At 39.9% G+C, this 16,617-nt stretch overlaps 1 protein-coding gene and 1 long non-coding RNA gene across 3 annotated transcripts in view; one reads left to right on the top strand and one right to left on the bottom strand.

Annotated features, from left to right (window-relative positions):
- Positions 1–2,655: 2,655 nt before the first annotated feature.
- LOC115055972 (uncharacterized) lies at positions 2,656–8,094 on the bottom strand. The gene is made up of 3 exons (XR_003841742.1): positions 7,833–8,094; positions 7,125–7,233; positions 2,656–3,644 (listed from the first exon to the last, which is right to left on the bottom strand). It is a non-coding gene; the product is annotated as an uncharacterized LOC115055972 (long non-coding RNA).
- A 125-nt stretch (positions 8,095–8,219) lies between these two features.
- The window catches only part of cmip (c-Maf inducing protein), a 45,435-nt gene continuing 37,037 nt past the window's right edge, over positions 8,220–16,617 (top strand). For both annotated transcript variants that reach the window (XM_029522129.1, XM_029522128.1), the window contains exon 1: positions 8,220–9,159. In XM_029522129.1, coding sequence (XP_029377989.1) covers positions 8,827–9,159 — 333 coding nt within the window. In that variant the 5' untranslated portion in view covers positions 8,220–8,826. The remainder of the gene's footprint in view (positions 9,160–16,617) is intronic.

Genomic DNA, 16,617 nt, shown 5'->3' with positions numbered 1-16,617 from the left:
CTTTTAAAACATTAATGTCAATTGACCACATTTTTTTTAACACAAATTGATTTAACCTTCCTCTTGTGTTAGCTCTCTGTTACTGTCACTTATGTCAACGGACTCGGTTTTGACCTGTGTTCTAAATTAGCCATAAAATACCCTCAAAACAATTATCTATCATCTCATTTTTTCTTACTTTTTGGTTACCTTGTTAGACTTCCTTATGCATGAAAACATTTAAATTTTTTGGGGTGGTCCAAATTCAATTCCAGAAAAAGGGAAAAGAAAAAAAAACTTTTTTAAACTGAACTTTAACAAAAATACAAATTTAAAAGCAAAACAAATAATAATAGAAATGTCAAACAAGCATGACAATCAATCAATCAAATCAAACCAATAGAAATGAAATACTAGTTCCAAACAAAGTCCACGTGTGCAAGAACATGCATGTGTATGTGTGTGGGTTTTGATTTATGTGTGGCAGTGATACTTTTTGAATGCCTAATAGGCCAGGTTGGTAAAATCCTTGACATCAGCATATCGTTTGAATAGTTTGTAGCGATCATCTTGTGTGGGGTTGAGTTGGGTGATGCCCACCTGCTGCCGCCATTATGACACAGCTTCAGTTGTGTATCCCAGTCTCATTTTATAAGACACCCCCAACCGAGGCTGGGCCACCACAAACTGATCCAACCTGGGCGCAGGTGGCATTGAGACACCAGGTGGTCTCCACACTCTCTCCTTTCTCTTCAACCACAGCCACTGACTGCTTCTTTCGGTGACACTGGTCACACGGTGACACACGATCTTCCATTGTAACTGCCCTCTGAACTCTTCTTGCATAAACTTCCACTGCTATGCAGACGACACTCAGCTGTACCTATCAATGAAGCCAAATGAAGTCACTCAGATAGTCAGACTGCAGGCATGTCTTGAAGACATAAAAGTCTGGATGACTGGAAATTTTTTACTTCTCAACTCTGACAAAACAGAAGTTATTGTACTTGGCCCTAAGCAGCTCAGAAAAATACTATCTAATCATCTCATCAGTTTGGACGGCATTACTTTGGCCTCCAGCTCCACTGTAAGAAACCTTTGAGTAATTTTTGACCAGGACATGTCCTTTGTCCCTCACATAAAACAAGTTAGTTGGGCGGCTTTCTTCCACCTGAGAAACATTAGGAAAATCAGAAACATCCTTTCTCAGAATGATGCAGAAAAACTAGTCCATGCATTCGTAACTTCTAGGCTGGACTACTGTAACTCATTACTATCTGGATGTCCAAACAAATCTCTAAAAGGCCTTCAGTTAATTCAGAACGCTGCTGCACAAATATTAAGAGGAACTAGGAAATGAGATCATATCTCTCCTGTGTTAGCTGCTCTTCATTGGCTGCCAGTAAAATATACAGTAGAATTCAAAATCCTTCTTTTAACATATAAAGCTCTTAATGGCCAAGCTCCATCGTATCTCAGAGAGCTCATAGTTCCTTACTGTCCTAGCAGGCCACTCCGCTCTCTAGATGGAGGTTTACTTGTGGTTCCTAGAGTCTCCAAGAGTAAATCTGGAGGCAGATTGTTCAGTTATCAGGCTCCTCTTTTTTGGAAACAACTTCCAGCATCGGTCTGGGGGGCGGACTCTAGTAAATTTCAAGACCAGGCTTAAAACCTTCCTGTATAACAGAGCTTATAGTTAAAAAGTTAAAATCTACTACTCTACTCTTTAGCTATGCTGCTGGGGGAAGGACTGAGCTTCTCTCTCTCTCTTGCTGTCTGTCTCTCCGTCACCCTCTCTCCCCCTCTCCCTCTTTCTCTCTCCCTCCTCTCCTTTCCTCCCCCCTTGCATCCTTCTTAAAAAACACAGTTTCACTCAGTTCTAAGCATTTATACTGCATTTACTAACCATGTTCACCTGCTGGTCCCATATTTCATGCATTCTGTATTACAGCTCAACTCCATGAACTTCATGCAACAACATGTTCCTGCCTACACCCCCCTCCAATGCCTATGTCACTCTCTCTCTCTCTCTCTCCCACTCCCAACCCAACCGGTCGAGGCAGATGGCCGCCCCCCCTGAGCCTGGTTCTGCTCTAGGTTTCTGCCTCTTAAAGGAAGTTTTTCCTTGCCACTGTTGCCAAGTGCTTGCTCATCGGGGGATCTGTTGGGTCTCTTTAAATAAATTTATAAAGAGTTTGGTCTAGACCTGCTCTATATGTAAAGTGCCTTGATGTAACTTTGTTATGATTTGGCGCTATACAAATAAATCTGATTTGATTTGATTCCCCAATCTTTCAGTAGCCTTGTGGAACTGGCTCCAGGAGGATACACTTTGTGTTGCTGATGGCATGGATGGCATGCTAGGTGAGCTCTGCACCTGTCTGATCAAAGCTGCAACGGCTCAGGCCACCCGTTCCCTTCTCTCAATGTTCACCTTGACAAAGCAATTTCCTAGCTCCTCAAGAAATATTCTCCAGTTGTTGTTTTTTTTGGTTGAGTTCCACCCTAGGTGGATGTGGGTCCACAACACATTAGGGATACAACGGTACAGTTTTCTCACAGTTCAGTATGCATTACTTTTTTTGGGCCCCCGTAACAGTACAGTATCTTAATATAAGAATACTCACTAGAAAAGGCAAAACATTGCATGTAAAAATAATTAAAAGCAAGCACAAATATAGTCAAACCACTTTATTATAAAAATGTAACACCCTTCCATAAAAACAGAGCAGTATCCCATAAAAAATAAACAGCAAACATTATTGTAGCCACCATAATTACAAACTACTAACTGTTACAAATAGAATATTAGAGAATAGCACAGAGGTAGTCAAACCATGAAATGTATCATAAAAAACTTATCTTACTTGATCTTTATCAAAAATAGGCAATATCAAATAGAAAGTGTAGTATCTAATAAAAAAAAAAAAAAAACATTTTAACCCACTCATAGAAACTACTTAACTGCTACAAATACAATCAACAGATTTGAACATGACATTAAATGCAGCATCAATTCAAAATTGTTGCACACCGTGCTGTTTGTCATCGTAGTCAATTAAAGTTAATTATTAGGTGAGAGGTAGTGATTAATTTGACATTAACCAACAACAAATACAATCTCAGAAAATCTGACCCATATGTGAAGTCAGCACTTGACTGATATGCAAGAGTTCAATCTCTTTTGCTGTTACAAAATATATATTTCATATATCCATTCCTATATCTAATGTATATTCAAATGTGAAAAAGTTATACAAAAAAAAGTCTCATATGGCTTTCATCCACTTTAGTGCAAATAAGAATCAGGTTGTTCCATGATTTACTACGTCTGTTAACTTTTGACTTGATTCTTACTCAAACAACGAATAACTAATGTGATGATGCCGGCGAATATGATTTCTTGAAAGACTTGACTCTTGAGTACTGTTGAAGACACCCACCAAGTCCACAGGTTACTGAAAAATCACTCTTATTTTCATGGTAAAGTTGAAGATGTTTTAGCCACTTTTTGCAGGTCGGGGTCCTTCCAGGACATCTCTGGCACTGGAATATTGCTGTCATTTATTTCCACAGCTCACCTTTGAAGGATGCTATGAAGTCTTCCAATCCATTTATTTTGAGCCAAGCGCCAACCTGGTCAACTGACCATGAATGTGTCATTCCTGGATGAAAATCAAATCAAATCAGATCAGATTAATTTGTATAGCCCCAAATCATAGCAAAGTTACATCAGGGCACTTTACATGTGGAGCAGAAAGCACTTGATGACTGTGGCAAGGAAAAACTTCCTTGAGACTAAGACATAGAGACCATTAGTGTACAGCTGAAGTGGCTGAGTAATTGTCTAAGCTATAAACAGAGGTAGAGATAAGTAATGGGGGCTAACAGAATACAAGAAGTGGGAATTGGCTGAGGTTTTAGGCAGTCAGTCAGGCAAACTTTATAGATCCCAAACCAAGAAAATTGGGGTGCATTTTTGCAAACGGGGCTACTTCATGAATTTAGACACATGGCCACTGCATTTACATTGCATAGACACACAAACACAAGAATTCATACAATATCCATGTTCGGTAATTAAGAATGAATTGAGAATCTGCATGCTATTGATTACACTATCCAAATTATAATTGCATTACGTTATAAAAGCTTTATATAAACATTTGTTTCTAAATACCACCCTTTAAATTTAAAAAGTTCCCACAACAATCAAGCTTGCCACACACAGCCACAAGTAATCAGTAGATCTCCAGAGCACTAATGAAGAACCTATTTTTCTTAGTGTGTAGGATGTTATAAAACCCAACCAATGGCCATCTCCTGGTCATTCAGTGGCAAGTGTAGGTGGCAGTCAATTTGTCCTGGGGGGTATTCCAGGTAGGAGGTTCAACAAACTCTGAGTCTATCCGTGAACTCTGAGTTGACTGACTCTGAGATGGGAAATTCTGAGTATCCGTTTCCAGAACAGCTGATCTGAGTTGGTTCTGTCAACTCTGAGTATGTTCACTTTGAGTTGCGCGCGTGCACAACCTCTATAAAAAGCCATCATCAATGGAGCCACGATTCACGAGTCACCATGACAACTGAGGAAAAAAAAAGATCCAGTTATTTCAACCCAATTGAGTTGTAGGTCTTAATGCAGACGTATGGAGTGTATGAACACGTTTCTCCATGAATGTAACACCGCTGAAGCAGCGAAGGACAAACAGCAGGAAAAAAAATTACTACCCGAGTCAACGCGTAAGTTTGGATGTACTCTTTGATTTAACTGTCAGAGATCGTAGCTTACAAGTATAAATATAAATGGGAATAAAATCAGATTTTCATTTAGATGCAGTCCATCAGGAGAGAAGCGTACTTGGAAGCAGTTAAAAATTAAATATCAAAACATCATTCAAAAAGGTTATCTAACAAAATGTTAGATAACATAACCTCATCTCATTTAATAGCCCACTGGATGAACACATCATACAATGTTGGCCAATTTTTTTTAAGTAATTCAAGTGACGATGTGTACGCGAACGAACAAAAATCTACTAATTTAAAAAAAGAGATTAACAATTGAATTCTACTAAGCCAACAAGTAGAAGGCAGATGCCTGAAAAATGAGTGGCGCCGCCACCACCACCTCGACAGAGGCTGAGGAGCTGGGGACAACTCGGGGTTGTATATATATGTACATATATACATATACATATGTATATATATGTATATATAACACTTCTTGTATATAAAATATCCCCCAGCTCTCCCCACCCAACAGTTGTGGATGGTGTCATCTGCCTCGTTCAGCCTCTGACTGAAACTATTGAACACCCAGCAGCTCTAAGTATTCCAGACTCAGAGTATTCTGAAACTGAATCTTTTCCTGCATCACAAGAGGAGGATGATGATGATGGTGGTGGTGATGATGATGAAGAAGAAACGCTGTGTGCTGCCACAGGGAGAGCAGCAGAATGTATGTCATTTACCTACAATTCTGTTGAACTCCTCTTTAATGTTTCTTACAGGTTTGTGTCCCGGGAACACTACCATCATTGGGAACAGCTGTTTCAGTGCAAGAGTTACTTTTCTCACAGCTCTACACACTGTTGCCTTTACAAAGTGCTCTTTAATCACTGATGTAACCAAAACTACTGTTTGCAAAAAAAAAAAAAAGAACTTAGCACCACGCATAAAATTAGCTGGGATGTGAGCGCATGTCCACAGTGTGTGAGGTTGGTGATGTATGGCCGCAGAATGTTGTTGAGATAAATGACAGATACTCCGCTGGAAACGCCAGGACATCTAATCTCTGAATGGGCAATCCATGTCCAACAGCTGTCTTTATATGGGAAGAGGCAGGTAGAAACTCAGAGTTTCTTTAAGAAACCTGCCAGTGAGCAGGTTATGGCCACAGAGTCTGTTACCATGGTGATTGACTCAGACTTTCAGATAACCCTCTTTCTGGAACCGATAACTCCCTCCCTCATCTCAGGGTGAACATACTCAGTTTTCACATAACCCGCTTTCTGGAATACCCCTCTGGTTGTGCACTCCTCCTTTGTTTTTATTATAGTCCAGGAAAATCATGTGCTTTTTGGCACTTCCTGACAACACAACCTGAAAGGTTTTTCATAGCAATGATGAGTTTTTCAGTGACAATGGCAACTTTTTGGTTTTGAATGTTTTCAGGAGCAGGAGCAACTTGTGCACCAAAGACCTCATCAGATGTGTCTGCGTCTTCTGGCTTCCTAAGAAACCTACTCATCCCTGTCGCTATGCTGCTCTGTGTCGTCTGCCTCAGTTTCACAAAGATACGATCCAGAGCTTGCCTTATTGTCAAATTTCTTCTCATTTTAGCATGCTGCAAACTGGAGATGTGTAATCTGCAAGTAACCAACTCTAAATTTAATTGGCCTTATATGTTTGGACAGGTCCGTCTTTGTTTATTTTGTTTGTTCAAGGAGGAGACAAACAGGCAAAGACAGAGAACAAATGCTAACCTTGTTGGGAGAGCAGCTGGCTTTCAGTGGGCTGTTGGTTGATAGTGTGTTTATGATTTAAATTTTGGTATTTATTGTTTTGTAATCTTATATAATAACTGGGTCAAAACCAATGCTAACAACACAAATGTCAGAATTTTTACCAGAGCATTTCATGATTTAGTGAAAATAATTGTTTTTTTGGGCGGGGGTATTGTTTTGTTTAAATATATGTTGCTGACAAAGTCAAAAAGCCTTGATGCATTAAAAAAAAATTTATGTGGCACTTGTTTGCATTTAAAACCAAAAAACGGGTCAGTGCCGACCCTAACACAAGAGGAACGTTAAAGTTGTCATAAATTTTTCTTTGTATGCTGTTCTATGCCACTGCACATCACTGCACTTGAGTGAATCACACCGCCTGAAGATAAGCTCAGCAGACTCTGAGCTACAACAGCCCAAGAAAACCAACCAGAGTGGAATTTAACGAGAAAACTGATTTTCATTCAAAAGAAATCGTTGTAAACGTCTAATTGGAATTAATTTATTAAATTGATTTAGCCCTGCCATGGTTAAACTAAGTCTACCTGTGATCAGCTGCTTTTCTGATATAACAGAAGAGGATTGATGGGGTGTGTATCAAAACAACAGCTTCTGGGGCTGCTGTCAAGAACTTACATCCAGGAGTCACATGACTGACTATTCTTGGCACAATGACCACATCAAGTGTTCCTCTCTGGGAAGTTACTGCCCTCTTCAGGTGCCTCTATTTCCCTCTGGCATTTGCCTAAAGCCAAAGAAATAACATTTCAACTTTTATTGACATTGATCCAGTCATTCTCCTCCTGTATAAATGATTTGTGGCATGAACACTGTGACAGAGGCGAAACAGTGTAAGAATTTGGGGTTTCACCAACCTTCTGCCACTTTGCTCTTAGAGTACTTAAAAACGTGAATAGAACTCTAGAGAGTAGATTTTTTTTTAGATATTCGTTGATTGTGTTAAAAAGCCATTTTAATAATAGATGTAAATATTTAAAGTTTATACTCCATAATTACGTAACGAAGAAGCCATTTACAAAATCAGTTAAGGTGGCTTATCTCTATTGGATCCTTGTCACTTATGTGTGTCTTTTGTTTTATTTTATCTTGTTCGTATTACACTTTTAGACACTGTACTATGCAAGAAAAGTTTTTGTCCTTATGTTTTAAGAAATTATTTTTTATGCATTAATCGTAAAATTATATTATTAAACTGAACTGATAGCCCACTGTCATGCATGAACGACGTATAAACTGAGCGTAGTTAATGTATTCGTATAAACATGCTGATGGAAACAGGAAACTAACTAATAAAACATTCTTGTTTTTTTAGAGACCTCTAACCTTTCGCAAACTCAGTTCTCAGGGGAGCCCAAGCCTTGTTAAGCCGTGGATCGGACCCTGTCTTCATCCAGAGCTGAACATCGCTGCAGTTAGTGAGCTCTGTCTCTCCTTTTCATCAGCCCACCCAAAACACTGCAGCCGCGCCACATTTTCCTCTGCTTTACCTTCCCGGTGGACGCTTCAGGTTCCATCTAGACAGGTTCTTTCCATTGGTTGGGGGACAAAACGGAAAGGTGACTTGATTTGAACTCTGCGCGGTCCTCCATTTTCCCTTTATGAGAGGGAGGGGGCAGGAGGAGAGCTTGTGCTCTCAACAACCTGGCGCAAGAAGACACACGCGCATCCGCTCGCCTCCCCATTGACGTCAGTCCGGTGTCACATGAACGAGCGAGGACCAATCGGCTCGATGCTGCCGAAGAGTGCTGGCTTTTGCACACCAAGATAGGGAAAAAAATGAATAAAAAGGAAATCGTAGCGTGATCTCGTAATGGCCGTAGAACCCAGAGAGGAGCCTTGAAGCGCCGCTGTTGGATATTCAGAGCGTGTCTTCCGTCCTGTGGATTATTGTTTCTCACCCGGGGAGGACGAAATGGATAAGGCCATGGCCTTGGCATATTGAATAGCTCGCTGTTGGTAGAGGGGAGGCGAGACGCACACAGTGGAGATAATTCATGGGGCAAAGTGTGGCCAGGAAAATGGTGGATTATTCGGACTGTGCAGTAAAAACCTTACCCCGCCTGGATATCCTGCCGTAAGACACTGGAGCTAATTCTGCCCCTGCTTTGGCCTTGTCTACTGTAACTGAGGTCGTGTTGTAGTGGTTGGTTGGCTGGTTGGTAGGATCCCCCTCCACCACCAACACGAGTCGAACGATACTACGGGCTACATTTCTATTTTTTCCATAGGCTACATGTAGGATTACTAAATTGTTGCGACTCGATCGTCCTCACCTGTCCGACACTAGGAAACAACAGCCCCTTTCTATTCGTCAGCTATGGATTTCAACAGTGGCAATGGCGGCGGCGGAGGAAATGAGCTGCACAACAACCAGTTTTATCAGTGCGAGGAGAACAAGCCTCTGCTGGGAGAGATGTCGGAGGGCAACAACAACACCAAGCTGGGCGCAGGGCCGTGTAAGAGGTCCCTGCATCACTGTGGCGGCGGTGGCGGCGGCATGCGATACAAGCTGCTCCACGAGGGGGACATTCAGGTGTGCGTGGTCAAGCACCCCCGCACATTCCTCAGCAAGCTGCTCACCTCCAAGTTTCTCCGCAGGTGGGAGCCGCACCACCTCACCCTTACAGACAACAGCCTGACCTCGGCCACCGTGAGTTCATTTTCTGCCTCTTGTATGAGTGTGTATTTTTGTTGGGGTTTTTTGGGGGAGGGGGCGGAGGCGGGTGTTGTGTGTTCATTTCACGGGCAGACTCTGTGTTTGTCTTTTCTTGTCTGGACGCAGCATTGACATTACGCACAGTCGTTGACGCAGTTTACAAGCAGTGTGTCACTACCAACACGTCCTGTTCTGCCCATAATATCGGCTAAATTATTGCAGCATCTTTTGTTGGCCATCACTTCCTTGTTCACCTCCGCTTTACCTTCGACCTGGAGCCCGTGCACGCTGAGTGCGCGTTGATGTGACGGTTGGTCATTTAGTCCTGTCAAGCGCCGGGAGGATTTCAGATCTGACAGCCATATCTGAATCATGAGTGAAGTCAAACCTGTCGGCAGGTGGTCTGAGTTTACAATCTACCAATAGCTGCCTCGGGTTTGTGTAACTTCCTGTCAAACGTAACACATGAAAAATGAAATAAAACATAATCTGTTAATAACGTTATTATAATAATCTCCTAGTTGAGCGTTGGTGGTAGTGTGTGTATATATATCTATATAAAGGATATTTCTTCTGCCTTTGCAGTGTATTCTTTTCCAATTTGGCACACAATGCCATATCACCATTTTCTATGCTATAACTTCATATCTGCTCCGACCAGAGCAGATGGTGTCTAATCATCAAACACAACAGGAAGCACTTATGTAGTAATTGTAATTGTTTTGCAGGTCCTGTAGAAAAAAGGTGAAATAATAAAAGTTTTTATTTATCCCTTTGTTGTAATCAACACCATTGAGATTTTCCACACAGCCAGACCCAGTGTTTAATCAGCACACCTTGTTAGAGGGTTTTTGGATGTCTGCTTTTCACACCCACACTGCTGAATTGCTGTTTTATACGAGGGAAGTCAAGAATAAACACACCTGAATTAAGTTTAGCTGTTTCTTTTCAGTCCACTATAAACTAGTGGCCATAAGGCAGTGAATTAATTATTTATACACATCACTAGATGTTTTTTTTTGTTTGTTTGTTTTTTTTTTTAAACCATATGTTGATGTGGGTGTACTGTAATGGACTGGTGACGTGTCTATGGTGAACCCCGCCCTCGCCCAATGTGAGCTGTGATTGGCTCCAGCATCCCCCGCGACCCGGAAACGGATAAGCAGTAGAAGATAATTGAATGAATGGTGTAGGTGTAATGTGATGATATGATTAAGCGTAATACACTGAAATGATTAGTTATGAATCACTGTATGAAATATGCTGAGGTAGATTTCCCCTTAATCATGAAGCACGCTTGCTTTTTCATGGCCACCAGATAATAGTTAAATGTGTTCCACAAACACCCTTTTTTTTTTTTTTTTTTGGACTGATTCCGGCACCTCAACTTTTATGAAAGCTGATACCGTATCAGTGTTAGTATGACATTGACTCTCATGCTCTACCCAAGCTCCTGCCTCTAGTTTCTGTTTAACACACATTGGAGGTTCAGTTCTGCTTCTCAGTTCTCAGTTCACCATCTTAGAATCAGTCATAAGTCTAAATAGGTAGTTGGCTCACTGCCACACAGTACAATAACAGCATTGGACTTCACCTGACCAAACATGTTTTTGTTGCTGTTCAGCGAGACGGAACATTTAGTGGCCCAGGTACATGTCTTTGTTTCCTTGTGGTTCATGAAGCTTCACATCACTGTTCATTAAAAGCCTATTTGGGTTTAAAGAAAGGGTTTAAGAAACTAATCAGAAGGGAAAAGTTCAGCCATTCTTCTGATTGAATAAAAATATCAGATGTCAGATTTCAGGGGAACATTTTAAGAAACAAAATTTGTTGGATGGTTGAGGTGCGATTTTAATTTAGTATGAATATATAGAATCTGAGCCTGCTTTATAATTTAAATAGACCTTTAATGAACACGTTATGCAATTTTCATCACATCTCCTGGTTCACCTCATGGTTTTCTGTGGGAGTGCTTGGACAAGGACATTTGGATTGTCTATGGCATCTGGATTTGGATCAATGAAAGCAATTTGACATCAGTTCAAGTTGCAACCACATATTTGAAACATTTTGTTTTCAGACGAGACGAGCAAACACCACTTGTCTTATTTGTGAACAAAATTAAGTTTATTGTGCCATTTTGGCCTTATATTTATTGTTATTTATTTTCCCTTTTATATTACTACTCAGTGGTGGGAGAGAAGGAGGAGGACACATGCAACAAAGGGTCTGTGCTAGAATAGAAACTGGGTCACTGCAGTAAACACTCCAAAATACAGGGGAGGAGCAGAACCTGGAACCAGGTGAGCTCCTGGAAGTTCAGCCATGACCTTAGAAACAGAGCTAGACAGAAGACTATTGTGTGATATTTTTCCAGTGAACGTTGTATTTACAGAGTAAGCAACTGCATGTTGGTTGTCTTTGAATTAAGGTTTTTGGACAACTGCTGACAATACATACTGGAATATGAGAAGTCTTTAAGAAATCCTGTAATTTGAACATTATAGTCCCTCCAAGTAGAATCTTTGGAACAGTTTGAACAGTTATCTTATTTTAGGTACTCCTTTCTTTTTGCCAAAAAGAGCATAATGTAAGCTACAGATTCCCAAGACCAGCTGGCACATGTGGGAAAAAAACTAAACAAAAAACAAAATAATGGTAATATTGTTTTGAAAGGCAGCAATCTGAATGTACAGCACGACACACAGACTGAGCAGTCTTGTCTTGTCGACTTCTGTGCTTGTGTGTGTGTATGTGTGTGAATGATGACATCTAGTATATAGTAGTTGTTTATCTACAAGTTGTCTTGTTGACAATATCACAAATTTTTTATTCTGTATATGCTAAAAAGTGAGGACAAGGGTTTAATTTGGGGCAAAGCGTGAATGTATTTACTGAGTGCTGCGGTTGGGCTTGAGTCAACTAAGGTGACTGTGGGCAGAAGAGCAATGCTGGCCCATTTTCTCTGCTTCCAACTTCCAACAGTAGTTGACTTTGCATCTCCAGCATCCCCACACATGCTAAATAACTGAGCTAACTGTGTGGAAAACCTTTTGAAACTGAGCACAGCTGTAAATTGTTTATCTGTTCCAAGGATTTAAAAAAAAAAAAGAGAACAGATCCCATTTTTAACTAAAAGGCTTAGATCTTCCAAAATGATTTTGTGTCGTGTGAACAGAGGTACAGAAGATTGTAATAAATGAAATTTATTTGATTTGTAACTGCATGTTAAATAATTTTTTTTTAAATGTAAGAATGCTGTGTGAGAGAGATGTAAATATTAGAGGAGCGAGAGCGCTCACTGGGCAGAAAGAGCTGTGACTCACTATTCTTTTCTCTGACAGACCTGTCTACCACATCTTTAGTCAGAAACCTAACCTACTTCATGTTTGCGCAAGAAAAAAGCTAGTGTAAGCAAGCACTTCCTGTTCTGTGGCTGACTCACAAAAGGCATAAGAAGGAAGGGATCTGGTTGCACAATTAGCATGAAGGTTCATTAATTGTAAAATGAGCGACTGGGGCCTCAGGCAATATCTTCTGCTTATGTCTGGGGAGTCTAATGATCAAGCAGCAAGCTGGAGAGGGCCATGGTTCTAAACTACATCAACATATTAATGGTTTTAATAATGCTACTGTTTTGCCGGACTAAGGCTGGCAAGAGATATACCAGCCTGAGCAACGCTGACGTCACTTACTCACTAATTGACTAACGTTCTGTCCGTGGTTAGCCAGCCAAGTTTTCGAGATTCCCCATTGATTAGTGGCTCTTTCTACTTGGGGGGGGCGGAGAGCAGTATTGCTGACAGCATCCACTTTTCAAGCATCTGACGCAACTTCTTTTCAAGGACAACCTTGCGCCAAACAATTACTATATTTGCATTGATAACAGTTGCCAGTATGGACCTTTAAATGGGTTGGAAGTGTCTTCTGGTCAATATGTAGTCTAAATGAGTAATGTTTCATTCGGAAACTGTAATGCATTATTTGATCCTATGAGCCTGAACAATCGGTGAAAACAACATGCAAAATGAGTTACTGATGTTACAGACCTTATTGTCTTTTCTAAATCAGTGAATTAGCTGAGCGCAATTGAGAGTAAACAATCTGTTTTGTGTTCACCAGCTTTTGAATGCCTTGTGTCTATGAATGATGTATGTATATGTTTTTAGGTGTAGTACCAAAGGAATTGTTTACAATCGGGAGTTTAAATGCTTGTCTCGATGGAGATTGCCTTTCCCTTTTAAAATGGCTTTTTAAATGCAGTTGTATTACCTTGTCTAAGTTCAGGTTTGTGTGATCCTCTTTGCTGCTCTCAACTATTCTAAGTGAGTTCTTTTGGCTTCAGAGGTCACAGATATGACCTGTTTCGTCTTTATTGCCATTAGTAATAGCATAAGGCACCCTTCCACTTTGTGACACTGCACAAATGAACCTTTAACCTGGTGGCAATAAAACTGATCATGGTGGCCTCCAGCCTCAGTAGAGTGATTTTTCTAGGGAAATGATCGAACTTAAAGTACAATGTTACCCTTGCACAGGTGGAGAATAATGCAGGCAAAGGCATTTCATGATGTCACTTATTCAGTATTTGCTAACATAAGCCTATTTAGCCACCACTAACTGCTGGTCACACTGCAGATAAAAAAGCCCAAAGTTAATGAGTGAATTAGTTGTTTATGAATTTAACTTTTTAATTATAATTGTAAGACTGTTCTTGTCTTTTCCGCAAATGTTTCTTTCTGATGTCTTAATGCAAATGAACTCATTTGAATTTGTGCAAGCTATACAGCTCTTGTAACTCAATTATTTATTAAAAATATAGGAAGCATGTAGAACTTGGCTTCCTGATGTGGTTGGATGATGCGTCATATGACACATATGATCTTCAGACTAGACTATGGCCACAGACCCCATCTCAGCCATCTGGATAGTCTTAGTGGCACTGCAAAGACAGGAAACAGCTTGAGCCACACATTTACCAAATAATCACAAAAAGTAAAAAAAAAAAAAAAAATATATATAAAATATGTAATTTGACTCACAGGTGCTACGAGCAGACTTAAATACAGCAGGTAAAATAAGCATTGAACATGTCACCATTTTTCTCAGTCAATATATTTCTAATGGTGCTACTGACTTGAAATTTTCACCAGATGCTGGTAACAACCCATGCAACCCACACATGCAAGGAAATCAAACCTTAGATGACCATGAATTAAGTTATGTGTGATAAAATGGAATGTCAGTGGCACCTTTAGAAATATATTTACTGAGGAAAGATTGTGGTGTTCAATACTTATTTTACCTGCTGTATATACCCCATACAGAAAATTTAATGATAGGTATGGTTATGCTTTAAAGTTTCATGTCTGCACAGACTTGGAATGTGTCTTGTAATACAAAGCTCAGAACAATGTAATTGAAGCAGAGAACGGGGATAAAGAAATACAGTGTACATCGAATAAGATGATCTTAGAATGTGGTGTGTGAAAGCAGAAGAACCAAGAAGATAACTGTGTTTGGTGGTGGTGGTATTGTTTTAATGCAAAATAAAGGGAATAGTAATCTGCACACACTCCCACACTCACGTGACTTGCTATCTTACCACCTGACCATCTTTGTGGGTCCTCTGTATGTGCCAGTATTGTGACCGCCTTCTGTTTTTCTCCTCCCCTTGAACTATGGCAGATATTGATTTTGGTGGGACTCCAGTATCACTGTTTGACCAAGCAAGTCTGCTAGGCCACAGAATTTCCTCATCTTTGCTCTGTGAAAGGAAGTCAGGGATCCATTGGAGTACTTTGTAAACACAATTGTTGTTCTGTAATATTAGTCTGGAATTTGTGGATGTTGTGGTCTCTGTCTTCAACAGGTAACAGCTGCATCAATCATTTGAAATATACAGTGGCATGCAAAAGTTTGGACACCACTGGTCTTGCTGTTAAAGTGAACAGTTAAGCAAGTGGAAGATGAACTGATCTCCATAAGGCATAAAGTTAAACATGAATTCTTTTGCAATATTTTAGAAAATATCAGTGTACTATTTATGTTTTCTACAATTTTGGAGTGAAAAAGGGAAAGCAGCATCCTGCAAAAGAATGGCAATGCCAGGAGTTTTATTTCTAAGATATTTGAATGACAAGTGATAAATGAAATCATCTGTTCTTTCAATGATTTCTTAAGAGAAGTGTCCCCCCAAAAAAACAAAAGAAAACTGAACAGGAGAACCTTGCTGTTCTTGTATTCTTGTGTTGAAATCTTTAAACCCAAATGCAGTGGGAGCATATATTGTTGCCACTAAGGGCTACATTTGCCTGAATGTAGAGAGAACTGTTGTGGCTTGCACGCAAGCACTCACACAGAGATGGTGATTTATTACTCATTTACCTGTGAGCTTTGTTCAGACAGCAAAATACAGCAGAGACAAATCAACAAGAATGTGTTTGATTTTGATTGGTATACATCAGCAATAAATATTGCAAGTCATATCAAATCACCATATCTAAAGACAAGACAAGACAAGTCTTGAGTCATTTCCCAATGACCAAGTCAAGCCTCAAGTCATCAAATTTGCCAACTCTATTTACTTAACTAGTAGCACACTGCCAACTGCCAGAAGGTTAACCAAGGGACTAAGCTCCATCTTACCATCCTGGGCAAAACCCGAATAGCCACAACCTAGAAGAACTTTTTAGCATATTATTTTCAATGGCCGACAAAAAATACCTTGACCAATTTTTTCCCATTTCTATTTTCTGGACTGATTGTATTTATGGCATGTCAGTGTATAGTAATATAATCTGTTTACCAGTGTCTGTATATTGCACTGTGTCACGATTGTGGCGAATAATTACCAAACTCGTAACTGGTCCTTTATTTACTTTATTCAAACAAATGTATGTAATGATCAAATTTATAAAAAGTCTTCAAAGGTCATCAAAGGATATCAGGGTCCACATTTGTGTTTGTGGTCAAACCTGCCCATGGAAATGAGAATAATCAAGTATTAAAGAATGAAATATCCTATTTATGATACAGAGACCACCAAATTTTACTTAAAAACTCAAAACTACCTAATCCTCCTCTTGTACTAAACCTGTTTTGCATTGTGCTATATTACTATGTTGTTTTTCTTGTCACGTTACAGTTCTAGCATGCACTTTCCCACACTGATTATCTTGTTCCTCCAGTTCCATCCAGTCATGCAGCATTTTTTTTGTAGACAGGCTTGGCAGTAATTTGAAGCAGTTGGTCATTTATTTCTAAGGCTGAGTGAATCGCCAATTCAACAGAAACAGTTTTGGCTTGCAAAGTTTCTGAATTCTTGCTCAAAGTAGCTGGGTGAAACCCACACTGCAACACCAGCAGGGAATCCTCTGCTCTCCTCTGTTAAGACCTGCATTACTAGTTAACAATCTACCATGGATCCAAACCAATTGAAAAGGTAGAGTG

The sequence above is a fragment of the Echeneis naucrates genome, chromosome 16 (genome assembly GCF_900963305.1).
Source record: "Echeneis naucrates chromosome 16, fEcheNa1.1, whole genome shotgun sequence".
Classification (NCBI taxonomy): domain Eukaryota; kingdom Metazoa; phylum Chordata; class Actinopteri; order Carangiformes; family Echeneidae; genus Echeneis; species Echeneis naucrates.
Note: the sequence above shows the minus strand (reverse complement) of the source record. Positions and strands in the feature narration are given on the sequence as shown.